General features: G+C 41.5%; 1 protein-coding gene across 1 annotated transcript in view; it reads right to left on the bottom strand.

Moving 5' to 3' along the window:
- CASTOR2 (cytosolic arginine sensor for mTORC1 subunit 2) overlaps positions 1 to 12,255 on the bottom strand; it is a 116,490-nt gene extending 104,235 nt beyond the window's left edge. The window contains exon 1 of the mRNA XM_062506877.1: positions 11,511 to 12,255. Coding sequence (XP_062362861.1) covers positions 11,511 to 11,623 — 113 coding nt within the window. The 5' untranslated portion in view covers positions 11,624 to 12,255. The remainder of the gene's footprint in view (positions 1 to 11,510) is intronic.
- Positions 12,256 to 26,947: the final 14,692 nt, after the last annotated feature.

The raw sequence follows: 26,947 nt of genomic DNA on the forward strand, positions 1-26,947 counted from the left end.
TGGAATACAGCACTGGGATGGGTAATGAGATAAGGCATAAAGCCAACAGCATGACTGTATGTACAGGAATTATAAGAACACTCAGAAATGCTTGGAGTAACTTGATACCAATAGGAAGAAAACAGAGAAAAATACTTCCTTACAGTAAGGCTCCATCACATGACCACTCTTACAGTGGATTTTCAGAAACTGCACAATAACCAAAGCACAACATTTACTGCAGGGCATGCAGCACACAATACTGCACATTAAAGTTAAACTAATTCACATTTGGACTTCATGTCATTCTAACACTTCCTCTTACTTAGGTCAAGGACACAAATGAAACTTCTGTGTAGAGGACTTGGGTAGAAGTAGCTTCATTAGTCTTGTGCATCTATCCAGCATCATTACAAATTGTAATTAAGTTGTCTGCAGCAGCACAGAAGTGAGTACATGCCCTTTCCCAAGGCAAGCTTTGCTTTTTACCAAGCTAGGGAATTTTTTTTGGCATCTAGTTTGTTTCAGCTAGTTTTTCACAGTTTAAAGGCAATAAGCAGTTTCACCTGAAATGCTCACGAAGCAGCACAAAGGACCAATGAACTACTGCAGTAAACAGTCTCTCACTCATACCAGCAGTTCTCTTCACAACCAAGAGGTTGCACAGTTTCACTTTAGAGTTAAAAACCACTTTGTCGTGCTGAGACATTAAATCACACATTATAATGCTACGTGGAAAGTAATGCCAAATGGAGCAAAGCATTACAATGTCAACAGGGTCAACATGTGAACACAGCAGAGAGCAAAGCTCCATGCATGGCTTTAAGCACAAGTTCCCAATGGACAAATCCTGAGCAAGCTGCTTGAGTAGCCTCTGCCATGAGCTGGGGGGGTGGGCTACATGGTCTTCAGAGATCCTTCTTGACCTCATCCATTCTGTGAAGATTTGCTATTTTCTAAGTTTGTGACAATGCACCAGGCTTGGACTGAAAACCGCACAAAAAGGCTTGAGGCTCCACTGCAGCATTAACCCTTAGTTCCACATGAGGCTCCAGGGCAGTCATGAGCCATCCATGCTCATTCACAAGGCCAGCTCTGGCCTTTATCACTTCCCTTCATCTTTCTCCCCATTAAGCCATAAAGCATGGTCTGGTCATGCCAAATTCTTGTTTACTTTTTTTGTGTTTAGCTGGCATCACACTGGTGTGGTGAAGTAGTTTCTGGCAGTCACCAACATGTTGTTATACCGTATGCCAGGAATATTGACAAGAAAACAATCACTGAAAAACAAAATCTGTCTCAAAAATTATGCTCTGTTCCTTAGGAATCCAGTTGTTCTGCACATCTGTACCTACTGTTACCTTGTCTGTAATGCAGGTAACTACATCCATTTTATTTTCCATAATGAAGTATTGATTTCGTTTGCAAAAAAATTGCTATTGCCACTCTACATTGCTGGCATTTTACCTGAAGAAAAATCTCTTAACAAACACAATCTATGTCAATTTGTTACCACTTAATTTGTGAGATGGAGCTACTGCAAAGCACATAGTCCCAGCACTCCCAGCAGAAAAGCATTCACCAAGTAGACCTACCTGCAGTAAGCTCAAGAGAGACTGAGCCACAAGTGTGTGGTTTCACACCTCGCTGGCTCAGCAGATACAAAACAAACTACACACAATAAACCCCTGCTTGGTTTACAAAAAAGCCAAATGGGTAATAATATGCAACTCACAACACATCAACTCAGTACATCAGAACTTGCCTGAAATCTATTCTTGCAGCAGTGAAAGGCCAATCCTAACACCAACCTTCTGCAACCAAGTAGTTTGAATATGAAAACAATTAAGAGCACAATTTTATTTTAACCTTTGCTCATCTGATATAAAGGCACCTGAAATCCAAACATTTTTGCAGTGACAATATTATTTTAGGTGTGAGATAATTTAAACAACATTTATCAAAATATGTTTGCTGCTCCAAGCTCCAAAGCAAATTAAACAAGTCAGCTGAGGAGGAATCACTGATAAAGCCACTGTAACCAGTCCACTTATGCAATACACCAGATTTTGACAGCATATTATCTTCCACAAGATGGATGAATATTTTCCTCATTTCAAATTACTCAGTTTCGTTCCAAATGATCACTAGTTAATTCCAGGTTGGAAACAAATTTGGAACTGAAAAGGGAAGTAAACTTGATTTTCTTCTTCCTGTCTGCAAATAAGAAGTAGGTGTGGAAGGCTGAGACCTCCCAGCTCCAATGTTTTGCCAAGAACAGTCTCAAGTCACCGTTGGCTTCATTTGTTTAGTACAGGTCATGTTACACTGCTTAATTATAAACACAAAATAAGCTGAGATTATTTTTCCTAAATACTTAGTACATTTAATAGTGTGTAGTAATTTAAAAAGAGCAAATGAAATAGTTTGCTTTCCATGTTACAAACTCTGCTTTCCAACCAAAAGCAGCTTGAAAAAGATCACAACTGAAAGACTAATCACATGATAAATTATCCATAATTTTCTTAAAAAAAAGCACAAAATTAAAGTCTAAGTAAATCTATGTAAATGTATACAGTTGCTTAGATGCATACAGAGTATATTCTCAATATTAAGAGCTACCTTTTTTTCCTTCCTGCCAAGACTACATTTACTTGCAAGTGAGTGCCTTAGAGGTTATCAAGGGAAGAACTTTCTTTAGGAGAAGAAATAAAAGCTACAGATGTTAAGCAAGATTAACATGGACCATTTCAGTATAGGTCTCAGCCTTAGCAACTTCTACCAACTCACCCTCTAAAAACACACATGGCATAAGAAAGGGCTGAGTACCATCTTTTAACCACAGAACTAGGATAAATAGTCAGATATTGCCAAAAACAGTGCGTATCATTACCCAGCTTCTCCTCATGTAACATTCTTAAAAACTGAAGAAGACAGGAAGAGTCACACAAACATTTTTAACTTTTCCACCCATGTCAAAACTTTCCCTTGTCAGGTTCAGAAATTCCCCCAGTATCAACTTTTTAAATTCATCTATATGAATACTTTGCATAAGACTTAAAAGTTGCATTTTACTCCTAAATAGGCACATCTTATGCCATCTCTAGTATCCTCTATAATAAGATCACTACAACTTCACAAGAAAAGAAGATGAACTTCCCCTTTACAGCCACATCTCAGTCAAACATACATTCAAACTGCTGAGAGGGTTTGATTCCTATTTTATAATCAATTTGTATTGAAAGAATTTGGGTCAAATACATCTTACCATCAATAACAGGCTATATCCCTCTACAATTACTGGCCAATGACTAGCACAAGTACTGTAAAAACATTTATTCCATCACATCACCAAACATTAAGTGGACCACAGGATTTCAAAAAAATCACTTTGCCTGCCCAGGCATCCCCACAAAAGCATACCTCAGAGGTCCTCAAAAGATTAGTGAATGGTTTTCTGCCACCAAGCAAACTTGCCACTTCTCTCTTCTACATGCCAACTCTGTGCCAAAGAGCAGCTCTGGTATCTGCTGGGAGATCTGGTATCTCTGGTATTACTGCTGGGAGCTTCCTAAAGCAGGCTGCAGATCAGAAGTAGGCTTTTTATTTTAATCTCTAGTAAGCCACATTTAACAGACCAAAGTAAGGTTTTTCTGGTTGGTGAGAAAGTTTAGGTGCTTACTGCATTTCTTCGGATGTGAAAATAAAACATTAATAACTAGTACATATTTTTTTATTATATATCAGACCACAAAAATGAGATCAGATTCTCCGTTTCAATGGTCAGCACAGTAAAACTTTGTGTAGTATATCTGGGCTTGTATAGTCATATTTAATCAATCTTAATTTCTTTTGTGCTATAATAGAACATTTTTGCCTATTGTTTTCTTTCTTAACAAATATATCTGATCTACACAAAACTAAGCTGAGCTGAGGGAGAGGAAAAGAGATCTTTTTACTTTTAAATGATAACAGCAGCTCAGAAGCCTTGGTCTGCTTATTCTGAACTATAATTAATGGAGATATTCCCTCACATTGCTGTTGGATAATTCTTCCTTTACCAGCCTTCAGTTACCAGAAAATCAGAGCTGGAGTTTACTCTTGAGTTGGCAGTAAACAAAAGAACAAACCTATACTGTTTCTGCCCTTGTCCAAATATATTAAAACTCTAACATGAAGGATGATTAAGATGTGTGTTGGATAAATGAGGTGTGCTAAACAGAATTTTTTAAAAAAAGTCAATGGAAAGACTTGCATGTTTATAGAGAACAACCAAGGCACTGTCAAAGAATTCAGCCATCAAATAGAGCCAAATTTAAGTTATAATTCAGTAGAGGGGTAGACTGTGGATTCAAACTACTGTGTTAATGAACAATTCAGCTGTTACTTCTAGATGACAAATGCACAGTGTTCATACTTTCCCTTAACAGACCTGTACTGGCCCTACTGCTGAAGCATACCAGTACCAGCTTGCAGGAAGAGCCATCTAACTTATTTTTAATTTAAATACTGACTTTCACCTCAAGATAATAATAAAAAATATTCATCTCAGGGGATTTTTAATGAGTTACATGGCAAAAGATGAATATTTTTCCTATTTTCTATTTCTCAGCTGAACATGAACAGGCACCATTGATGTTTCTTTTATATAACTGATGTTGTGCCTTATCCACAGGTGATGCATCTCATCTATGTGACAGCTTTCCCAATGAACTGAAATGTGGGGAAAAAGGATAAACAGCTATCCCACTACAAACTACAGGCAAACATCTGTTTATTTTTAAAGTACAATATTTAAACCAACATTTCTCCAGCACATAGTGCTGCCCAACATTACACTCTGCCTTTGATCCAGTACTTCCATTCCACCTTTTGAATCTCATTTAGTTTCTAAGCACTCCTATCAGTTTCTGACTTGGCATCAGCCTCAGCCTGATGAGACCACATGGTAGGTTGAGGACTGACTGCATGACAGAACTGCTAGGCAAAGAAAGAGAAAAATCAGGCAGTGCCCCACTGGTAAGCCATGTGCCAGAAGCAGAAAATAAAAGGGAAAAAATAACATTTGTAGACAAACAGTAAGAGACCATTGGGAAGGAAAATTGTTCCTTCCAATGTTTAACATGTTAAATGCTGCAGAGTGCTCTCATAGTCCAGCAGCAGCTGAAACACTCAGCAGCCTTGAACACAAACTGATGACATCCACAATTAAAGAGCTTATACATTTGCTTAGCCCAGACAAGTAAATTCTGTTCTCTCCACCTACTCAGCTGATTCTCACGAGCTCTACTCATCCCGAACATCCACCAGCATGTTCTGCACCATAAATGCCCATGGTGACACAAACAGGGCAGCAGAGTGCTCTGGGGAAGGGCAGGCAGGCAGCTTTAGCCATGAGTCTTCCCATCTCTGCAGCCTCCTGTGGTGTCAGGACATCAGCACTCAGTCCTTCTGTAACAGATGGTCACCCAATCAGACTGAAAAAGAAGTCCTCAAATCTCAGATATCACATACATATACACACCCAGAAAGCAAAATAAAATACTAAAGGCATTTGGGAGTCTTTGTCTCAACAAAAAAAAACACAAGCAGTGTGTTTTAGATGAGCAGATACGATCCTAAAACTGGCAAAAACCTTTGTGGTCTTCCAAGGATGCATGGGATGGCAGAAGCCATGAGACACAGAAAAAAAAAAAGAAAAGGAAAGGTTTCAACTATAGGAGTAACTTGCCTTTGCCAGATAATCATCCAGTGTTGCAGGCCGATCTGCTTCTCATATAAGGGCATAAACAACATGTGTTTGTCTGAGTTCATACCAAAGGAAACACACTGCTGATCTCAATGTCCTCAAATGATGCATGGATACATTTTAAGCACTTGTTTGTCCTATTATATTCTGAAGTCCAAAATAGACATTTTATTACAGTATCTCCAATTTCAGGACATGTATACAGTAAACAAGTGATCAGGGAATGAGAAACACTTATATTAATAGCAACAGCATGCTGTTCATAAGTCAATTATTACTAAGCAAAATGGACAGATTACCAAAAATACCACCACAAACTTAAAGACAATAAACCTAGTTTTATTTTTTGCTCAAAACTTAAAGAAAATCCAACTTAATCTGTACATTTTATCACCATTCACTTCTTGCTATGTTTTTATTGGAATGAATATTTTTAAGGATGTCTCCACACTAAGAATACCTTCTTCCTCCAAGCATCCCATTGTAGTAGCTGCACGACAGGCAGAATCAAACCCGAAGCAGAGCCCAGCATGGCTACACCATCCCATCTAGCTTGTCTGGAAAGTACCCAATTCACATGGACAGCTGTCTGTATGTAATGCCAAACCTGTAAGCATGCAGTGTCTGTAATTCTGTGACAAGTCACCAATAGACATTAACTGGAGCATCTTGAAAAAGAACCCAGAGTGACAGATGCTTTTGGAATGACTGTCTTCAACATTTCAAGTGACCAGGGTCTCATCCTTTACACATGCAGAATTTTTTCCTTCTCTTCAGCATTCAGAAATAATGACCATCTCAAACCAAAGAGTATCAAAAAAACCCTCAGAGATTTTAAAATTTGTCATGTTAGACACATGACCTACAATTACTTTAACTGCCCAGGTCTGTGAGCAAACTAACTGCTCAGCTTTATTCTAGTTATAATTTAATAGCTTTACAGTTTAAATAATACCTTTTTCCCTCAACTACTTCACTGCTTACCACCAAGTCTTTATATTAGATACTGGAATAGACAGGAAAGATTACTTGTTAGCACTGACTCCAGATGTTCAGGGGCCTACTAAAGCATTATCCAGAAATCAGGCTAACTGCATTACACAGACCTAATGCTTTGAAGAACCCTGACCCCACTTTATTCTCCTGGACTCTTCATATATTTTTATATACTCTCAAAAGACAAGGGTAGGTTCACCTTCCTACTATCTACTGCATGCACTGGTGGCTCAATTGCAAGCATTATCCTAAAGTTTCCTCCATTCAGATTTAATTCTGGTGCACTAAAAGGAATCACAGAACATGCTGAGTTGGAAAGGACCCACGAGGGTCACTGAGTCCAACTCGTGGCCCTGCACAGGACATCCCCAAGAGTCACACCCTGTGCCCGAGTATTGTCCAAACACTCCTTGAGCTCTGTCAGCCTTGGTGCTGTGAGCACTGCCCTGGGGAGCTGTCCCAGTGCCCAGACACCCTCTGGGGAAAGAACCTGTTCCTAACATCCAGCCTTAACCTCCCTCCCCTGGCACAGCTTCGGGCCATTCCCTGGGCTCCTGGCCCTGCTCACACAAAGCAGAGATCAGTGCCTGCCCCTCCTCTTCCCCTCACCAGGGAGGTGCAGACTGCAATGAGTCTCCCCTCGGTCTCCCCTTCTCCAGCTGAGCAGACCGAGTGCCCTCAGCAGCTCCTCAGCTTCCCCCCAGGGCCCTTCACTGCCCTCATGGCCTCCTTTGGACACTCTCTAGCAGTTCAATCTCTTGTTTATGCTGTGGTGCCCAAAGCTGCCAACAACACCGCAGGTGAGGCCGCCCCAGAGCAGAGCAGAGCAGAGCAGAGCAGAGCAGAGCAGGACAATTCCCTCCCTGGCCCCACTGGCAATTCTGTCCTGGTGCCCCCAGCACAGGGATGTCCCTCCTGGCTCCAGGGCACTGCTGGCTCAGATCCTGCTGGCCATCGACCAGGACCCCCAGTCACACCCCCTTTGTGTGGTGCTGCTTTCCAGCATCTCCTTCCCCAGCCTGTGCACACATCCAGGGCTGCCCCATCCCAGGTGCAGAACCCAGCACTTTTCCTTGTTGGATGCAGCTACAAAGTAATTTGCACTTAGGAAAAAAAAACATCCAGATAGCAATGTAGCAAAAGAGTATGTGTTTCAAGTCCTCCAGCAGGTTACTTGTGGCACCTCTGCCGGTATCTTGAGACAGTTTAACCAAGGAAGCAGAAATGCTTAGTTTTGGTGTGAGCAAAGGTGCTCAGTTTGCAGCACAGCGGGAGATGAAGGCAGGAATTTTCAGATGAGCACAGTTCTCTGCCCCAGAGAACTAGCACTTACAGAGGCACATAAAAAGAAAAATAATGTAATGGTGAAGCCACACACAGTTCTCATATTTACTTGCATAAACACACCGCACAACTTCTGAGTAAGTGAGAATCCTTGGCACCAAGGAACATTCACATCAGACACAGAGACACAGTATGCTGAGCTGGAAGGGACTCACAAGGATTGCTGAGTCCAACTCTTAGCTGAATGGCTAGTACAAGGACTGCATCCCCAACCCTGGAGCTAATAGCACCATGCCCTAACCAACATAACCAATAAAACACCAGAATGGTGATGACAGCAACAGCAAAAACGTTAGACACATGCAAATCTTCAGCATGCAACCAAAAAAGACATGGATCACTCCTCCACTGGGGTGCCTGGCAGAGCCTGCTGAAATCAGTAGGCCTGCACTGACAAAAGCAGAACACCAAGAGCGCAGTCCTCAGTGTAACTGCTTAGCAGTTCCACTATTATTCATTCCTAGATGATCTCTCTTAATGCAACTTTGCATAAAATACCTCACGCCTAACTTAAAGTTATGATTAACAGTATTTTTCTTTCAGCTCAGTTCAGCCCACTATTTCATTCACTATTGGTCTCACCACTATATTAGCTGCTGTCTTGCTTCTGGCCATCAGAGTAGTCTCAAAATTGCTGTTCTCTGTACAACAAAACTTTGCTATTGTAACAGAAGCTAAATTAAAACACTTGTGTCATGAACAAGGGCAAGAGTGTGAGAGAGTGGCAAAAGGCCTAATAAAAAGGGAGATTTGTTACTTTTCCTTTCCAAGATGATTAAGAAAAAATGTGCAAGATTTTAGAAAAACTGTTCCAGCCCTTTTCCCTGATGTGTGACAACATGAAAGAGACCCTCTAAATCACTGCTCACAGGAGGCTATGTAAAAACCTTAGTTTCTTGCATGACTAACATCAGAACACTGATGATGTCATTGTCACCCCTTTGGATCACATCTGTCCTACAAATCATTATTTCTTACTGGAAGCCTTGCAGTACCAGTAAAACTCTGTTTAAGGTCTCACTGGGAAAAATGTAGGTGATGTAGTAACTGGTATCTTTGCTATCTCATCAGAAAAGATTAGCAGGGATGTGGACCATCTCACTCTTTCATTCCCCTGAGGGGTTCTTTGCAGATGGGGTGTGTGGGAGAGGACATTTGTCTTGCAACCCTATAAAAAGTTGTTGACTTTTAGGCATATTCACTTTTTAAAGGAGGAGGAAAGAGAAACAGTGGGGTCATAAATTTATAGAGTTACATCACCCAGAGACCCTCATCTTTCTTATACATATGGTGTTCATCCAAGATCTTTGGGGCAGGAACCTTGTTTGCCACAGGGCATGCAAAAGCACACAGGAGAAAGTGTTTCAGTGCTGTCAGTTGTCTCAAGAATGACACCAACAAGCTTCCCTTGCATCTCTACTGTCTGCAAAAATAACAAAATGAACAAAAGGGAAATAAGGAGAAGTTTCTCATGCCAACAAATCATTCCACAAACATCTGTTGTTCCTGATCAGCGAGGTTCCATGGAAGGTAAGGAAAGAGTGATAATCAGGGTGTATATGTTAAAAGACAACACAGCAACCAGAGACAATACAAAACTGTCAGGTGCTGCACCCAAATGCTGGACAAGGGATCAAACCCCAAAGGGGTTATCTTACTGCCCTGACCCTTTCACAGCTCTCCAACACTGAAAATGTGAAATGTAATGTGAACCAAAAAGACAACAGGACTATCCCTGATGTTTTAAAAATAAAGAAATAAAAATAATAATCTCAAACAAACAGAAAAAGCCCCATGAAACTCCAGGCTATGCATGAAGAGTGACAGATTAAAGACTTCATTGTTGACAGTAAGAGTGATGTTTTAAGCATGGGAGAGGAAGCAACAAGACCTTCAAAAAATCAGCAGCAACTCTCAATTTCAATGAAACAACACATAAAAATAGAAGGTTAAGACTGAGGGCCCTTTAATGCCCTGTGGAGTATTCAGGGACAGCAGTAAACAAGGTGCTGATATACTTTACACTGAAAACAATGTTAGTGGCAAGCCAAATGGGACGAGCCCCAAATCAGAGTGGAAATTTCAAGGCATGAAGTTTAAGATAAAGGGCTGTAATCAAATTACACCACAAATGGGTCCATTCATCTGTAAGCATTTTATTAGAGAACATTGAATTACAGTTGGAAATGAATTAATTTGCTTTCTATTTCTTAAATATCTATTCATTATTTTCCTATTGCCAAAGAAAATTTCCCACCTTAATAGAAGACTGAATCTGGGGAGAAAACTGAAATACTAATTATCAGGCAGGAAAAACAAGAAAAGTTCGAATTGTGTTATTTACATTCCCATTCCTCTTTCTGAATAGCGTGAAGTCAACAAACAAAGTGAAGACAGAAGAATCTGCAGTTGCAATTCAAGTTGTTTTGTGCAAAAGGCCTAGCACCTTACATACATCAAATAAACTGGCTGTAGTATTTTCTTTCCTCACCTTAATAAAAAAATAAAAGTAGTAATTCTCACAGTGCCTTCAGTGCCTTCCACTATGTTTTTCTTTTTCCCGAAAGCTATTACAATCCAGATTACTTAATACCACAATTTTTAAGAGCAAGGCAAGCATTGCCCCTCATCCTGCCCCAGTTTGGCAGCACTGGCAAAGCACCTTTTAAACAAACCCGCCCGTGCAGGACCCGCTCTTTTTGTAAGCGCTGTAAGGAGCAACAATCCGGGTGGGGGGAAAAATATAACACCCAAAACCCAATAAAAACCAGAGAGAGCGAGAGAGGGAAAAAACCCCCACCACTCCTCCTCGTCCTCGGGCTGCTGTTGTTGCCTTTGTTGTCCGGCGGCCGCCCCGAGCCCGCAGCCGGGCCGGGCCGGGCCGGGCCGGGCCCCTCGGCCCCCGCCTGCTCCACGGCCGGACAGAGGGCAGAGCTCTGAGGGCTGTCCCGAACCGCACGGGACACGCTGGACTCCAGCGCTGATCCTCACCACCATCATCTCCCAGCCTTGGGATGAGCCTAGGGAAGCGCAGGTGTTGCCTCAGCCCCCAAATACCCTGCAGGGCGTCCCCTCCTCGCCCAGACTTCTTGCAAGGAGGGTGCCATCACCCACCCCAGCACCCTGCCCCTGTGCAGCAAGGAGGGTGACCCCCACCCCAACACTGCCCCCTTGCAAGGAGGGGTGTCCTCCATCCCAGGACCTCGATTTATTTTTTTTTTTTTTCCGCCCAGGAGGAGAGCACCCATCAGTCCACCCCCTTTCCAAGGAGGTTGCCCTGCTCACTTGCAAGGCAGATGCCCTCCACCCCAGCCCCTCTGGGAGGAGGAGGGTGCCCTGCCGGCACCCAGTCCCCTTGCAGCAAGGAGGATACGGCCCCAACACTCTGTCCCCTCCAAGGAGGACGCCCCCAAACCCCCGCTGCCCCATCCCCAGCACCTACCTCGTCTTAGAGGACAGAAAAGCAAGTTTGATTAATCCATAGGTAAACAACTGGATGCTCTCCTTGGCTATGCTAGCCACTCTGAGCCTGTGCTCTAGGATGTGCAGTTCCATCTTTTCCTCTTTCTCATTTGTAGTTCATCTATCCCTGGGGTTTATGTTGTGTTTTTGAATGGGGAGGGGGAGGGGGGGCTGTTATTGTCGGTGCCTTTTTTTTTTTTTTCTTTTTTTTTTCTTTTTTTCCCTCCCTCCCCGGTTCCGTCTGTCCCTTCCCGGCTCCGGAGGGGCGGGATCAGAGGATGAAGGAGCAGAGGGTGTAAAAGTTGGAGCGGCGGGGAGGCCAGCGGGGCGCGGAGCAGCGGAGCCCGGAGTGCCGAGCAGCTGGTGCTCGCTGGAACAAACAACTTGCCACTCAAGCCCGCCCGGCGCGCATGCGCCGCGCCCCGGAGCATGCCGGGCCTTGGAGTCCGCGCGCCCGCCCTCAGCGGCCGCTCCCAACACTCGCCGAAATAAAAAAAAAAAAAAAAAAAATTAATAACAAACACCAAAGAGGGCATTAAAACGGGAATGAGCGCCCAGCCGCTTAGGGTGGTGTTTTGGTTTGTTTCGTTTTCTTTGCACCTATCGGTGTGCTGGAAAATCTTTCACAACCCGAGGACTAGCAGGAAGGAGAACTTTGGAAGTTTTAACAGCAGGGAAATACTAAAATCTTACCTTGTTCGTTGCTTCGTGCAGCAGATGGGGAATCCTTGTCCATTCCTCTGTCGGCAAAAATAATGTGGAAAAAAAAGTTCGCTCTGCATGTGAGTGTTGCAGAGGTAAAATCCCAGCTGTCAAGAGCATAAAGCAGGCCCTGTACAGAGTGTGCTGTAATGCTGGAAGGGAGAATGGTCTGGGTGGAAGGGGGAATGGTCTGGGTGGAAGGGAGAATGGTCTGGGTGGAAGGGAGAATGGTCTGGGTGGAAGGGGGAATGGGCTGGATGGAAGGGGAAATGGTCTGGGTGGAAGGGGAAATGGTCTGGGTGGAAGGGGAAAGGGGCTGGAAGGGAGAGGGAATGGCTGGGTGGAAGGGGGAATGGGCTGTTTGTCCCCATTCCTACTCCACACCTCAGCATAAGGAGGTTGAACAGAGGTAGGAGGGGATGGGCCCCAAACCAGCACAGCAGCAGTGGGACTGCTCTGGCAGTGCCACACAACAGGATCCATGCTACGCTGGCTGTGAGCACCAACCCCGCTGACACCATGCTGGCCAGCACAGCATTTCAATTCAGTCTTGGGGTATTCATAAATCAGGCAATGAAACTGATTCAGGTTCTGTACAAGGGTCCCTCTGACTTCAGATCACACTGGTTCTGCCACGAACGCACCACCAGTGCCTAGTCACTATGGCCCTTTTCACCAAAAGATTTTAAATAAGCTTTATAAAGACCATCAGGAGAAACCTTTCTGTTCTGCACAGAGAAACTGAGCCATGGAATGTGTACAAGATGAGATGTCAGCCAGCCAAGCCCCACTCCAAGTGACTCCTCTCCCCTATAGAGCAAGAAGAACTGCTTAACTTACAAGTGAAGTTTTTTAGGGTCTGTCTTGTTGCGGAAATCTCTTGTCTGGAGACAAGCTTCCAAAACTAGGATTTTCAAGTTCTTTCTGTTCTGTTCTGTTAATTCCGATGGAACTGCTGTATTTTTCCCCTGGACATGTGTGTTCTTCCTCTATCTGTGGCCATACTCCTGAAAGGCTCTCTAAATTTTGTTATATCTAAAAAGGAAACACTTGAAATTAGAGGGGTTCATATTGATAGTTTGTCAAAATAATTTACAGGAAATGTAACCAACATAAAGTATCAAATCTCTACTCCATTTTTAAAAAGCCTTTAAAAACTAGTTTTCCTTCATGGTCTCACAGTTCAGATGACTCTAGGTGTTGCATTTTAGGAAGCTGAAGAGGAGTTTTAATCTGCTTCCACTACAAGTTGAAAGTCTTGGACTTCAAAGCTCTGAATGTGTCTGTGCCCAGCTACAAAAAATGCCTGCACCTGTATCTATAAATCACAGAGATACTTGTGTTCCTCTGAGGCAACGCAGACCATGGAGTCCAGGAGGAAGCAACCAGGGACAAAATATACACACACCATCTTGGTAGCTGGGATCTTCCAGAAGAAATCGGACAAATGTAGCCTGAATCATTTCTAGGAAATGCTGCAAAACTTTCTTCTTTTAAGATATGTTTCCATCATAATCAGGACACCATTCACCATATCAACTCTTCCCCTTCCCACTTAGAAAAAAACGTTGCCCCCCAGCAGAGCTTTCTCAACCCAGAGTCCAGACACTCCAGGAAGGCCACTCACCAGAGACTTTGTTCTGCCTGCAGGGAAGGAGAAAAGGAGGCCCTGAGTCAGTCATCTGTATTTACTAAAAAACAATAAAAAAAAAAAGAAGAATCAAGCAAACAAGCAAAAAAAAAAAAAAAATCCCCCACCCTAGCCTGAAAAACACAAAAATACTTCTTTATTTTGTGAGTTTACATCTGGTGCTCTCCAAAACTGCAATGTCTTTTCTGTGCCTCTTCATCTGCTACAATCTTCCAAGTCTTCCAAAAAAGGCCTAAAGGCCTTTGAACTAGAAACACTGACTTCATGGCTATTGTGAACCTTCACATAGTTGACTGTAGGAAGCAGTAGGAAAACATAAAGCCCTACCAACACTCACTAAAATTTTCTATGCATGAAAAATATGTCTAGCTCAGCACAGGCAAATTTTTGAAGAGCAGGCAACCTGGCAATTAGCCAAAATACTAATAAGAGCCCCCTCCTCCAGCTGACATTAGTATTCAAATCTCTCTCTCCCTTGTTGCCAGGTACATCTGGGAGATTCTACGCAGGGAGCAGCCTAGAATATGTTGTTAGTATACATAACATACTATTGTATTTTTTGATTAGTCAAATTTCAAATTTTCCTTATTTTTGCAGCTTGGGAGGACTTAGTTGGCCCAGCCCAGCCACAGAGCAAGGACCTGTTGTGCAAGATGATGTAAGTGCCCCTTTTTACTAAAACCAAAACTCATTCCCTGCCCATGCAGCTTGCAGTAGCAGTAACCACAGCACATGCTGGGCAGGCAGAACACAGGAATGGGGAGCTCAGACAAGAACACAGGCAGAGGGGATAGCAGCAAAACAAATCTCACCAGGTTCTTGGAGTCATCTCCTGCCTGGTGAGTAGAGCACTTATGAGCTGTCATAAGCAGATGAGATTTCTAAGTGCTCTGGGTCAGATACCACCCATAACACCAAGCAGAATTTGGGGGTTGAAGCCTTGAGGCCAGAGGTGCTGGGGTTTCTCCAGTAAAAAAACAGAGACTGTGCTTCTGTGCAACAGGGACTTCTCAGATATCTTGTTTTCTGCTCATGATCACAAGGACCTTCTAATCGATGAGCAGTGCAAGTGCCATCTCCAGCTTGCCCTGGAGCACAGCTTATCTGGAAGTGAGGTTCTCAGAAGGAAAGGATTATTTTATGAAAAATTTGAGTTCAAGGAGACGGTCTGCATTTTTGCCTTGAATGTTTCTCTCAGTGGCAACCAAGGTACATTTCACCAAGAGTTGTCTGGGAGACTCTGCTCTTCTGAGTCTGAATTTTGTCTGAGAGCAGAATTTCTCATAAAGCACACTGAAGTTCACCACCCAAGTGTCTGCATGCAATTTGCATCAAAACCACACTGAAACACTCAACAACAATCAGTTTCGGCAACCAGAAATTGAAAATATGTAGGAATGGTTTAGGTGAAAGGAATGTAACTACACACTGTGACAAACTGTTCATGAAGATCAGCACTACACACAGAGGAAAAGTAAAGGAGAATTTCTAATCACACGAGTCATCATGTTTTTATGCAGTTGCTACAAACTACAGCAGATATTTCAGTATTATTTTATTGAGATGGTGGAAATTTGTGCTTAAATCATTTGGAGACTTTTCTGATATAATGAAAAAGCCCCAAATTATCTTATTTAGTTCTCACAGATGAAGGTATGGTAGCCTTTTCCAGATGGAATTTAACATGCAGTATCTAACTTTTTGGCAATTAAACCTAATTTTTAAAAATAAATAGAATTTAGATTAAATTATTTTTCATGATTTATATGACAGTACACTGCTGCAAATCTAACGTTGTTGGTAGAATTACGCTCTTCTTTCAGAAAGATCTGAAGTTCAACAGCATCTTGACCCCTGACTAGAGCTTGTAACATCTGCTAAGACCTAAAACAGTAGAAAATAAAAGCCTAATGTGAATGACGTAATGGCAATACCCTAGATAAATATGCCCAAGGCAAGATGAATCCAGTGTCACAGTTGTTTGTACTAGCGTTTGCTTTTCTTCAGGAGACAGAACATATTAAGTTCTTAGCACATCTGTAGCTCTAGTGTGAAAGCAGGGTCAGTGTGCATTTCTGGGGTCCCTTTCAGACCCAGTACAAAAGGGATATAACAATTTGTTCCAGCTCCTAAGCTGTATTTTGAGTGCAGACTGTTCAAAGGTTTGAGAACTGGAGGTACCTTCAGGTCAGTTGCTGATTTTGACCAAAAAGGCAGGCACAACATTTCTTAGCAGCCTCAACCGGTTTGCTCTGAGATGGAAGTTACTAAGTAACTATAATTATCTGGGAACTCCTTGCTTTAGTTAAACAGGCCTTTTTGACCCAGGGACCTTAATGCTTCTTTAGACAAACAGGTAAACAAAGGCACAGAAAGGCAGGCAACGATCCGAGGTCACACCATTAGTTATTATCATTTTGGAAGTGCAATTGATAGGCCAGTGCTTGAGCACGAGACCACTACAAAGTTTCTGAGGCAGACAGATAGGATGGGTTTACAAGACACTTATACTTCAGTGACAGTGAATCTCTTAAGGCAAAAAAATCAGTTATTCAAGAACAATCATGTGTAATATATTAAAATGACAATAAAAATTTTTAAAGGAGGGGGGAAGCTTCCCAAGTGATAGCTTCTGAGCTTGCTTGTGGAAAACTACTCATTTATTTAATAGAAAAGAGCCATTTATTTCAGACTAATTTCCTTCTAGCAACAAGAGACCTTTCAAAACTTGATTGCAGTTAATATACCAGTGTTTCAAAGCATTTTATTCAACTATCAAATAAGAGAATGAAGACTAATTTACTGTTGAGGTACGAAGTGGGCTGAGTAGCTCAGACACTTCGTGCTTCCAGGGTAGCAGGGGTGTGGATGAGCCTGTGCTGTGCATCAGCTCCTTGGAGAGGCCAGGTCCTGTGGGAGAGCTGAGGGAGCCACAGCAGCCAAAGAATGTGCAGAGGCAGCTCCTCCCGTGCACAGAGCCACATTTCCCCTAACCTGACCAGCAGCAGAGAGCTCCATGAAACATTCACACCCCACCTTGCTAATGGAGATTGTCCAACTCAACAGCGTGGTCAGGGAGGACAAAATGTCACAACTCCCCCGCTCTTGTTCTGTGCTGTGGTGATAGCTCACAGCTACTGCCCTAGAAGAGCAGAAAACAATGGGACTCCCAGTACTGGCCTGGGGAAAGGAAGCTTTGGCACTTGTAAGCAGTGTCACATAGCCTCTGGATAGAAGGGAAGAAATTGCATGTACCTGTTATGTGTAGCTGGACATAGCAACTCCCAGATTCAGGACTCACTCACTGCAAAGTACCTTGCCAAAACTCATGTACCATAAAATGGCAGGTTTGTACTGCCACCCTCTAAGGTAAGCAATATTTACTCAACTTCTGCCTGTGAGAAGCCAAGCATAAATATTTGGTCTTGGTATTTTTATTCAATTCCTCCTTCTCTTAACTAATGTCTGGCAAAGCTTGTCCCCAGTCCTTGGAGATTACTTGGATACAGCCATTCCTATGAAGCCCTCATTTTCATTTAGCTCCTAGGTGCATCAAGAAGCCGAACCTTGACTTTACTGGAAACATTTAAAGTCTAGAAGGTAAAATGATTGTTAACAGAAGGAGGAAAAGTAGTGCGTGTGTTGCTGACCTAAAACATCACACAAGATAAAAGCTGGTAGTTTCCTAGGTAAGATGCTGATCCTGCTGGTTGAGCAGGTGAACTACTTACAGCTATTTGCTGCAATAAGCATTATTGAAACAGACCCAGTCCAGCTCATTTTCTCTACACAATTCCAGATGAAATTACTAAGGTCATGTTCACTTTATGAATGCTGACAATCATTGTTGATACAAAACTGAGAAAGCATGGCTCAGGATGTGGGAAAGACAACTTCACAGCTACTAGGAGGTGTTAAAGATGACCTCATCTTCTCATTTAGTTCTGATACTGAAATAAGCAGTGGAAGAAAACACTCCCTCCCCCCCTCCCAGCCCCAGACTGCCAGCCTCCTGAAGATCAACACATCTGCAAATACATTCTGCAAACCTCAGGGAAGAAAGCCAGATTGCAGCCTGCCTTATCTCTTCTGACTGGCTGAATGTATTTCAGGCCTCAAGCATCACATGACTGTACATAACATATGAATACAATAACTAACATGGCTTTTATAACACATCAGCAGGGATCAGCAGTGTTGAACAAACACCCTTATTTGCAAAAGCACCTTCCCAGCCCATGAAACAGGTGACCTTGTCTCCCAAGGGTTACACTCCAGAGTTAATGATCCACATATTAAGGATCTGAAATTTATCCACAGCTCCCCTCTTAACTGCTCCATTTTGCACCAAGTCAAATAAACACTGTCACTGCTCTATAGAAACACAGTGCTGTAAGAGAGGCCAGAGTTCAGGAGGCATTGGACAGTACATTTTCTGCAAGAAGGCATCTGCTGGTGGGGACAAGATCTCATGAGAAAGCACAGATCAGCATCTTGTTGAATGTCCTTTGTTGTACCTCCCACTGAGGAACACAGTGTGTATCAAACCTTCTACTCTGTGACCAGGTAGGGGTCCACAATGGCCTGGGGACTCCTAAAGACCAGTCCAACCTATAAACCATTAGTATTTTCAAGAAACAGGTTTATACACACTGGAAAGATCTGATTGTACAGGACAGAATCCTTTATGCTCTGCTGGATCACAGGATTCACAAGATTTATTTCTGCATGAAAAACCATATGGAAAAATCCCATGTATATGAAAAAATCCCCTTGCCTCTTGCATTCTCAACTACATCCCATATCTTGATGGTGAGAAGCCTTATTTGTTCTATATTTATAGAATAACCTAATGTGCACAGAAGACAGTACACTTCTGACCAGACTACACTTCCTTTACAACTGGTGTGGCTAAATTGAGCTCACAGGGTCTTGTCACTGCTATCTGAAGACCCCCAGAATCTGTCAGTCAATATAACCTCTGGATAAATCCTGTGCACTTTTGACTTTGTGGGCCTGGAACACCATGCTCTTTCCTTGCCAGGGAGGTTTTGGCTGTGGCAGTGCATTTACTGCTGTTGAAGCTGGGTTTAGCTGTTGCAGCCTGCCCTAAGAGATTAATTCCTACACATTTGCTGTGCTAGTCAAAGCTTTTGTCTGGCCACAGGACAGACAGGGAGCTCCTGTGGTAGAAGTTCAACAAAGAAGAGGAAACTGAACATTTTAAATCCACTCTATGGCCTGCCCTCGTTTAAGAGAAGCTGAGGCAAACAGGCAGGAATCACAGTTAGGCAAGGTGGGTTTGCTCGGACAAAGTAGGGCCCGTTGGTCGTTTGTCTGTAAAAGACAGCAAGCCTGAGCCAGCATGTCCAGGTCTCTCTTGGCAGAAATTCTAACAGGGAAGCAATCTAGTCTGTCTAACCACCTCCATTTCCTCCAGCACTTTATCAATATCCATTTACTCCTGTTTGTCTTCTTCAGCACGGTCTTTTTAAGATGATTGCTTTGATACAAATGAACCCTCCTGCAGCAATTTAGAAAATAAAACCCAGTTCTCACAGATTCTAACATGGGATCTTCCTTTAAATATCTCAACCCTTTTGATTCCAGACGGCAAATTCCAGCAAATACTTGAAAATACTCTTCTCCTCTTGCTTCTCATACCAACATTAAGTTTTTAAACCATTGTTATCCCTTGAAAACAGGCTACAGCAGCATGGACAACTGTTCTCATGCACTTCATGAAGTTTAGTAGTAGACACAGACTAAGACCAAAATGGAGGATATACTAAAGAGACACGAAAACAACAAAACAATTAGGAAATGTACACATATTTGCATATGTGCAGACCTACTCAAGACCTACTTGAGAATCATGTATGATAGTTTCAGGTTCCAATTTGCAAATGCAAGAATCCTAGAAATGTCATATCTATCAACAGGATACCTCCACAGAGAACTAGAAATCTGTTTTCACATCATCAGATTGTGTGTTCCACCATGGTGACATAGAAATACTTTATACTTGGATAATACAGTTTATTTGTAGGTTCATAGATGCTGCAAGGGAGGAGTTGCTGAAACAAATTCAGCAGTGAACATAATGAGTTGTAGAACTGGACCATCTTGCCTTGAATCCTGTTTCACACAGTAATTCATGGCAGAATGTAAGAATAGAAGATTTTTGTAGCCTCTCCTGCTGCACCCAGTCTAGCGTCTAACATGTAGAAAAGCTCACATTCTTTAAAACATTCAGACTTTATTTAAAGAGCAAAATTTTAGTAGTAATAATCTGAGTGCCCTGAAGAACTAAAACTGAATTGAAGAACAAAGTCTGTTAGACAGCAGAGGAAAAAACACTGAAATGTTTTAAAATGGAATATTACAAACACTGAAAACAGTCTAAAGAAATGGGACATCAAGACACACAGGGAAGCAAATAGAAGGAGGCAGCTGCACTTATCTGTGAAGAAAGTTTGCTTTATAAGAAACAATTCACTGCTAGGTTAAATCATGGCTTTCCTCTGCCACTGGCCACAATAAAAAACAACAGCAACAGCATGAAGAATTGTAGCTTTAGAGATCAAAGGAGAAATTCAGGCATACTGTTGTATAATATGGTCACACATATCCACTTTACAACTGTTTTCTCTCCCCCTGTTATAACTACCCATATCTTTGTCTTGGGAGCTGAGAGGTTGGACTAGTGCTTATAAAACAGGCTGTTTTCAAAGTCCCATTGCTGCCTGTATCAGCCAGCATGTAACACACTTCTTTACACTCAGAGGCACTTTTCAAATCTCAGTTTTGATTACTTCAAGGCTGTGTTTCACACTATGCTGTTACTTATTTTAATGAACACTGCCTACTCCATCATTTGGTTCAAACTGGGAGATCTTTGGAGCTGTTATGCTACACACAAATACAGGATGATACAGCAAAGTAACCTAAATGGAATGAGGCCAAACAACATGTAATCATGTCTAACAAGGAGGGAGGGCAGAAAGTGCAGAGGGGGATGGGTGGGGAGAAGTGAGATGCAATAAATCCTTGTGAAGAAAACCCATGCTTCTTACTGTACCTGAGACCTGGCAACTAAACAGGAGGACAGCTCTGGCTGAAGAGGAGGCAATCGGGTGGATGGATGGTGAAAGCCATTTACTGCATTGGCAACTGATTTTTTTCTAGTGGCCTGTTTTCACAAGGGTAAAAACATAGTTCTAGAGAAAAACCTCTGCAATAAATAGTTCTTAATTATTTTTTTCATTGCCATTCATGACTTACAGAAAGCAGAAAAGGGAAAAAAAGTATAGTTGCACTAAGAAGACTGTCTCCAGACAGTTACCTGTTTCCTAATCTGCTTGTTACCTGACGACTAAGCCTTCTCAGTTTTTGCATTAACTAGAGTCTTTTTTACCTCTCTTCCCATAAAACTCATATTAATTTCATACTCTTTAAGTGGAGTGAGCAGGCAGTGATTTTATGATGTGCTTCTTGGGCAGAGCTGGAAACAGGATAAACTTCTGAGGCAGAAATAACACAAAATTTGTTTCCAAGTTTGCAGAACAAATAGATGAATTCAAGGGAAGACAATATGGTCACAAGAATATTTTACTGCCTGAGCTAAATAACAGAAAGTTGTCTGCACTGAAGTAATTTGTCCCAAGGGGAAATGATAATGGTAATTAATGAAGAAACATTAAACAGTATTTGTTTAACTCAGGAATGTGCAAAGAGAAAGAAGAGCAGGAGATGATGAAGCCTAAGGAAGAGCTGAAGTCCAAAAGGTTTTTACCCCTTCCTCATAACAAACCTCAGTCATGGAAGCACTTTATCTTGTTCTCCGAATTCTTGGACATGAACCTCTAACTAAGCATACCAGAACTCCCCCTACTGAGGAGCCATCACAACCACAACGAAATGCTTGGGGAATTTCTTTGGCAAAAGACTTCTCTGTTGGAAAGTGCTGATTGGTTGAAAACAAAGCTTTCTGTGGAAAACTGTCATCTTCAACAAAATATTAGCTGGAAGATGTTCCTCTGCTCACAGTACAATTGCTTGGCAAGACCAGGCAGATCTAGCATCCCTCCTGGGGTCCTGCTGCCCCAGCCACACACTGCATGGACAGACAGACAGACAGACAGACAGACAAGCACAACCCAGAAAGGGCAGCTTCTTTAGTGCAGAAAGCCAGATTTAGAAGAAGTGTTTGAACCTGGCCCTTCCCACTGGGCTGCTATTATATGGGAAGGGAATTGGTTCCTATAGCAGTCTCTTTCTCCAAAAGGAAGGCCTTTGTTCTTTTTTTTCAAGAAAAGAGCAAACAGAAAGACAAAAGTCATCCAACTTTTCATAAAACAGCACTCAGTTTCCACTCTTTAATTTTAACACAAATGATACCATTGCACTCACACTAAGGATTGATAATTATTTTAGCTAAAGAAAACTGAACAAGGGCAAGATCTTGCAAACCTTGTGATAGCACTACATTTTGAAAGATTAAGCAGAAGACTTAAAATTAAGGAAACCCTCCATTGCTCTCTACCTCCCCAGCCTGAGACTGGATCTCCTTGTGTGCAACATTTTGTTGTCAGCACCGTTTCAACACATCAGTGGAACAAGGTGCAAGCTGGGCTTCTTTCTAGGGAAACAGTGTTTTCTGATGATGCTTAAAAGACCTAAAAAGTCTGTCTAAAGTGCCAGATACTCCTTTTAAATGATGTGGCTACAACAAGAGTTTGTTTCCAATAATATAACTACAGGATTTTTTTTTTCTTTTAAACTCAGAGCAAAGACAGAAAGGCTCTTTCTGGTTCTTAAATCTTTCATAAGCAACTGCATTGTTGAAATCTGTTCCCAAAGATCTCAGACAATATGTATGCCAAGGACTTTTAAAGCACAGCTCGGCTACTTGGCTAATTCTTAGTGAGCTCAGCCTGGGTGTGTGCTTGTCCATGCTCATGGCTGCACTGGAGCTGTTGCTGTTGGGGCCCAGGGCTGAGAAGCTCAGTGTGCTGCACTGTGGTGCCTCTGCTCAAGGCAGGTAATGAATGTTTCACTGTGGTTATCCTGAGTCTGAAAAGGACTGTGCCCCCTCCTGATTCTGTATTGCCAAGGCAGCACTTTCATAGAGCTTCATGTCCTATCAAACTTAGAAAGAATTACCTTTCGAGTATATATATGTGTATGTGTATGTGTGTATATATATATATATATATATATGCTACCAAAGAAGACACAATTTAAAAATATTTTTGGTTGATTTTGCCATGGAAACAGGATATAGACAAAGTCTTACAGACATTACTTGCTGGAATACAGCTGAGTGTAAATTAATTGAGATGCCATGCAACAAAGAAGGCCTGTCCACAAAATAGCCACAGGCACCTTGACCCAAATCTAAAGTTAGGAGTAATAGCTGAACCACAGCCATTTCAAACACCATGACATTATCTCACCTTAAGTGCTTTTGCTGGTCCAAAATAAGGTTTATTTGTGGATCAGTATTTTGTGACTGACATTTTTATGTACCTCATTTTCAGTTGTGGCAATGACTGTTGTGACAACAAGTGATAATGCCTTGTCCTTCAGAGTTTGCTGATGTATAAGCTACTCTAGAGGCAATTGCCCAGGGGGAAAGTAGCAATGAGCCGTGCAGTAGCCATAGGGAGAGCATTGAGAAGAGTCAGAGCATGCTGCTGTGCCACCAATCTTCTCAGCAATTGGAAAAAGAAAGGTTGGCAGAGATACTTGGTCCCCAGCGGTGTTTCCTGTCAGGTTTTTGAGCTGTAAAACTCAAGGGCTAGAAAAAGCAAAAAAGCCCCAAGAGCCACTTGGTGAGAAGAAGGGGCTCTTTGCCAAAGCATGGGTAAATGTAAATCTGCTGTGACCAAAAGAGTAAATAATACAGAGATTGCCACCATGTCGCAGTGTCTATTATCATAGTGACTTCCAGCATCCACATCACCACTTCTGACTGATAAGGTGACCATGATTCCATCAGCAACGTGTACACACCCTGTTTGGTACTGTCACAGATGTAAAAAGGTAGAGGGAGAAAGGGAATAGCAAACCTATCACCCCAAATAGCATAAAGAAATTATTTTCCTATAATATAGATGCTGAATGTCAGTTTCATGCCAATCACTGGTTTTTAATATTTTTTAAATTGCTTCACAAGTCTTTTTCATGCAAATGCTAAGTGTTCCAATTGCTTAGCAAATCCAGTCTAAATATGTAAAGACTTTGTAGGAAATTGTGCCTTGCTTACAGCTTTTGACTAATGGTAGGAGAAAGATCCATAATAAAATCTTGTAAGACTTAGCTCAGTCAGAATTCGAAATCAGATTTTGGCACACTTGTCATCTCTGTATTTAGACTCTTTGACACAGATTTACAGCTTTTAAATCTGTTTCTCCCCAACTTTCAGTCTAAACATTTCCTTGGATACACAAAAATATCCACAGCAAATTAAAATACATGCATCGACTAGCTGATCACAGAAGACTTCATCTGGTAGGCAAGAAGAATATTCCTGTTACACTGCTGTTGACAAATCCAGAAGCAAAGATTCTTTATGAGAAAGATATGTTGCTAGCAGTGTGGGCTTGCCAGAAACTCAAATTCTGTGAACACAAATGGCTTGATACTAAGGAAAAATAGTTTAGGCCACTATTGGAAAGCTGAAGTGTTGCTTTTCTTCTTTTTTATCACTCAAAAGAGAAAAGAAAAAAGAACTTCTAGTCAGGAGTCTTTGCTGTAAGTTATAAGAAATTATTACAAGGAATTTTTTGTTACTTTGGTTTTGTTCTGTTTGTTTTTGTTTGTTGGTTGGTTTTTGGTTGGTTGGTTGGGTTTGTTTAGTTTCTCCTTTATATGTTATCTATCTGGAGAGAATGGCATGGATAAAGTGTTGAAAAAATAGAATGCAGGCTGCCTCCCATAGTCTGTATATTACATCTGTTTTTATCTGCTGCAGCAGCAAGAGGAATGAATTCAGGCAGCCAGGATGATATCACTGTCACTTCTATGGTACAATCACTTCTGTGCAAGTCCCTCTTTGAAAGCAGGTACAACTCCACCAGACTTCACTGGACAGCACTAATTTACACCAGCTCTGAGTTTGAGGCTTGTTCTCTAACTACCAGTCTGCTGTGTGGAAACAATGATAGGAGGTTTAAAGAAAAGACCAATGATTTTCTGTAGTCATTTCAGATTTTCTTGTACTGTGCTTTTCCAATTTACAGATGACTTGCTTATTAACCCAGTTTGCCCTTATGGTATCACAAATAATCGAGGTGCTGTTTCCTGCTCTGCTAATCTACTACTGTGTGCAAAAGCTGCATCTGCAATTAGATGACAAAACCAGATTTACTGGTTTTTTTTTTTAGCAGCAAGCAAGCCTTAGTATTGACCCTGCAATCTTTACCAAATTGGAATTCCCATGGAATTTTGATTGAGGTGTGCAAGATTCAACTTTAAAGTTCATACAAGAGCAGAAACATAGCGAGGACAAACATGAGTGGGGACAGTCATAGTCCTGAGAAAGCTAAAATGTAACATCATATATTAATGCAAGGATATCAGGAATTAAAGTCCTCCTACAAAGAGCAGGAATTAACTATTATTTTGTTTTGTTCATTTATTTTCGACTAGGTATTTCCCCATGCTTTTACTATTTTAGAATATAATGAGAAACACTCTTCCAAGCCTATATGTATGTGATATTTCAAAAATATTTTCCCAGTGAAAATTAGAACAAAAATATCAACTTCATTGTTTCATTGTGACTATTAATTTTGTCTTTTTTCTTTCAGTTTAAGCTCCCATTTATGTGTTTCAAATACTACAAATTATAAAATAATTGTTCAAAGCAGATGTTTCAATGTCAAAACCTTTCCTGTAAAAATCATTGTAAAAGAAAATTTGATAGGATAGGCTCAGGACAAGCTTTCCCCTGAAAAAAAAATTTGAACGAATTATCATTTTACAGCACAGAAATTTTGATAAGAAATCTGTGATTAATTCCTTTCAATAACCTCTCAGGAAGGAAAATCCTTTTATTATCTGTAAGCCTGGAATTGCTATGTAAGTGTGCTGAAGAGTGCTAGAGACAGGGGACAGGTGTGTACTCAAAGCCACCTGAGTACTTCTCCTTCTTGACTCACTCTGCAAACCTCAAAGGAAGCACAGAGAGTGTTCCTTTCCAAATGACAATGCAACAGTGCAATCCCCATGCCCTTGACAAATCAATTCAGAACAAAGCAGGCTGCTTCATTTTCTCTTCTGGCTCCAATATTCTTTTGAATGCTCTTCAACAAGACAAGAAGAGTACATTAAGTGGCTTTCCCCATTCCACATTATCCTGTTCTGCGTGTGCATTGATGATACATGCCCATAAGTTAAATTCTTTCCTTAGAGCATGCCTGTATATGAAGTTGTGTTCTTCAAGAATGGGAGCAGGAAGTGCATTCTGAATCTTGAGATTCTCCTCATCAATGGAGTGTGCTGCCATTCTAGCACTAAGCTGCCATAAAAATAATAGCTTGATTACATTTTCATGATGAGAAATTTCCACTAAAACTGATTCAGTAATGCATTATACTATTTTCTATGCTTATGCCAATTACCTGGAAACTTGTAAAATTGTAAACTTTTGTGTAAGAGAATAAGCCAGACCTAATTGCAATGTCCAAGTGTCAGCCCTGCATTTTCGTTTCTTCCCTCCCTATCCCTGCAAATTTCAAATCCATAACCAGTGCCCTAATATAAGACTTATTATTCCCTCCTGCATTTATATTTTTGTTGGAACCCTATATCTTTTGTCTATCTTAAGTACTGGTTCCTATTGTCTTTTAGCAAATTGTTACCCTCTTTTCAACAAATGGGAAAAAAATTCCCTGAGAGAAAGAAACAAAAGGAGAAAACCTAATCCCCAACAAAAGTTTTGCATGATCAGATGAAACTAAGATGAACATATTTAAAAGGTTCATCTCTGTAATTTAAGTAAAAAAATATCCAAGTTACCTTTCAGACCTTATGTTTATCACTTCTATTAACCTGTG

This window comes from Cinclus cinclus, chromosome 22 (genome assembly GCF_963662255.1).
Source record: "Cinclus cinclus chromosome 22, bCinCin1.1, whole genome shotgun sequence".
Classification (NCBI taxonomy): Eukaryota; Metazoa; Chordata; class Aves; order Passeriformes; family Cinclidae; genus Cinclus; species Cinclus cinclus.